The sequence below is a fragment of the Geospiza fortis genome, unplaced genomic scaffold, assembly GCF_000277835.1.
Source record: "Geospiza fortis unplaced genomic scaffold, GeoFor_1.0 scaffold102, whole genome shotgun sequence".
Classification (NCBI taxonomy): domain Eukaryota; kingdom Metazoa; phylum Chordata; class Aves; order Passeriformes; family Thraupidae; genus Geospiza; species Geospiza fortis.
The window spans coordinates 2,699,729-2,701,109 of record NW_005054373.1 but is presented as its reverse complement, the minus strand read 5'-3'; the positions used below and the strand labels follow the sequence as shown (position 1 = coordinate 2,701,109).

Below are 1,381 nucleotides of genomic sequence, written 5' to 3'. Positions count from 1 at the left end.
AAGGCCCCCCCGGCTTGCCCGCGCAGGATGGAGGAGACGGCTCCCCAGGCCGGCGTGCCGGGCTCATCCAGGTCGGTGACAGCCAGCCGTGCCACCTCCCGCCCGGCCACGTTCTCCGGCACGGCCGCCTCGTACTGCGGGTCAGGGGCACCGTCAGCACCGCGGCCCGGCGGGCACCGGGGGTCACAGCCAGCAGGGGGGCCCGCGTTACCGTTTTGGGGTCAAACTCGGGGGCGTTGTCATTGACATCAGCGATCTCGATGACGGCCAGCGCTGTGGTGGTCAGTCCCTCCCCATCCAGGTCAGCTGCCTGCACGGTCAGTGTGTACTCCCGCACACGCTGTGGTGGACAGACAGACAGACAGACACCGTATCAGCCCCTGCCTGGGCTGGGACCCCTGCCCCCGGTGCTGCAGAGCCCACCTCCCGGTCGAGGCCGCTGGCAATGACGCTGAGGGTGCCTGTGGCCCGGTTGACAGTGAACATTTGGGGATGGGGCTCCCGTGGCTCCTGGCTGAGGATGGAGTAGGCGATGACACCGTTGTAGGTCTCCACTGCATCGTCTGCATCCGTGGCTGTCACCTGCATGATGGAGGTGCCTGGGGGTGTGGATGTGCAGGTGAGGGGGATGCTGGAGGGCACAGTGCTGGGGCTGTGCCCCAAGAACATGGCTGGTGGGATGCAGAGCTTCCCCAAGGCACGGGGTCCTACCTGGCAGAGCTCCCTCTGGCACAGAGCCCCTGAACACCTCCTGTGTGAACTGGGGCTTGTTGTCATTCTGGTCTGTCACCGTCACAATGATCTCCATTGGCTCCTCCACTGGCTTCCCATTCTCGGACACGGCGTGGGAGAAGAGCTGCAGGGTGGGGTGTGAGTGGGGGACCTGGCAGAGCCCCCCAACATCCCCCTGGTGTCCCCAGGCAGGGACCTACGTGGTACTTGTCGATGTGCTCGCGGTCCAGCGGCTGCGTCACCTTCATCCAGCCCGACTCCTTCTCAATGGTGAAGATGCCCTCGGGGGGGGCATCTGCTCCCTGCCCTGTGATGCTGTAGAAGATCTTGGTGTCTCTGTCCCGGTTGGATTTGATCTGGGAGGAGACACAGAGCAAGGGATGGGGTCAGCATCCCCCAGCACCCAGCTCCATGCCCAAAGCCCCTGCCCAGACTGACCAGCGTCGTACCTGAACCAGCTTTTTGGGGAAGGGGCCCCTCTCATTCTCAGGAACCTTGATGGGGGGGATCACCCAGTCCCTCTTCTGCCTCCTGAGAGCAGCTCGAGCCCTGGGCAGCTCCTGCGGGACGGGGGTGAGTGAGGGCACAGCCGGCGGGGGGAGCAGGGGTGGGGGATACGCGGTGCAGCGTTACCTGCGGGGAGCGCCTG

At 65.4% G+C, this 1,381-nt stretch overlaps 1 protein-coding gene across 1 annotated transcript in view; it reads right to left on the bottom strand.

Moving 5' to 3' along the window:
• Window positions 1-1,381, bottom strand: part of LOC102040110 (cadherin-1) — an 18,318-nt gene that overhangs the window by 13,762 nt on the left and 3,175 nt on the right. The window contains exons 2-8 of the mRNA XM_031060137.1: window positions 1,366-1,378; window positions 1,182-1,292; window positions 933-1,088; window positions 712-856; window positions 424-599; window positions 212-340; window positions 96-134 (exon numbers count right to left, since the gene is read on the bottom strand). Coding sequence (XP_030915997.1) covers window positions 96-134; window positions 212-340; window positions 424-599; window positions 712-856; window positions 933-1,088; window positions 1,182-1,292; window positions 1,366-1,378 — 769 coding nt within the window. The remainder of the gene's footprint in view (window positions 1-95; window positions 135-211; window positions 341-423; window positions 600-711; window positions 857-932; window positions 1,089-1,181; window positions 1,293-1,365; window positions 1,379-1,381) is intronic.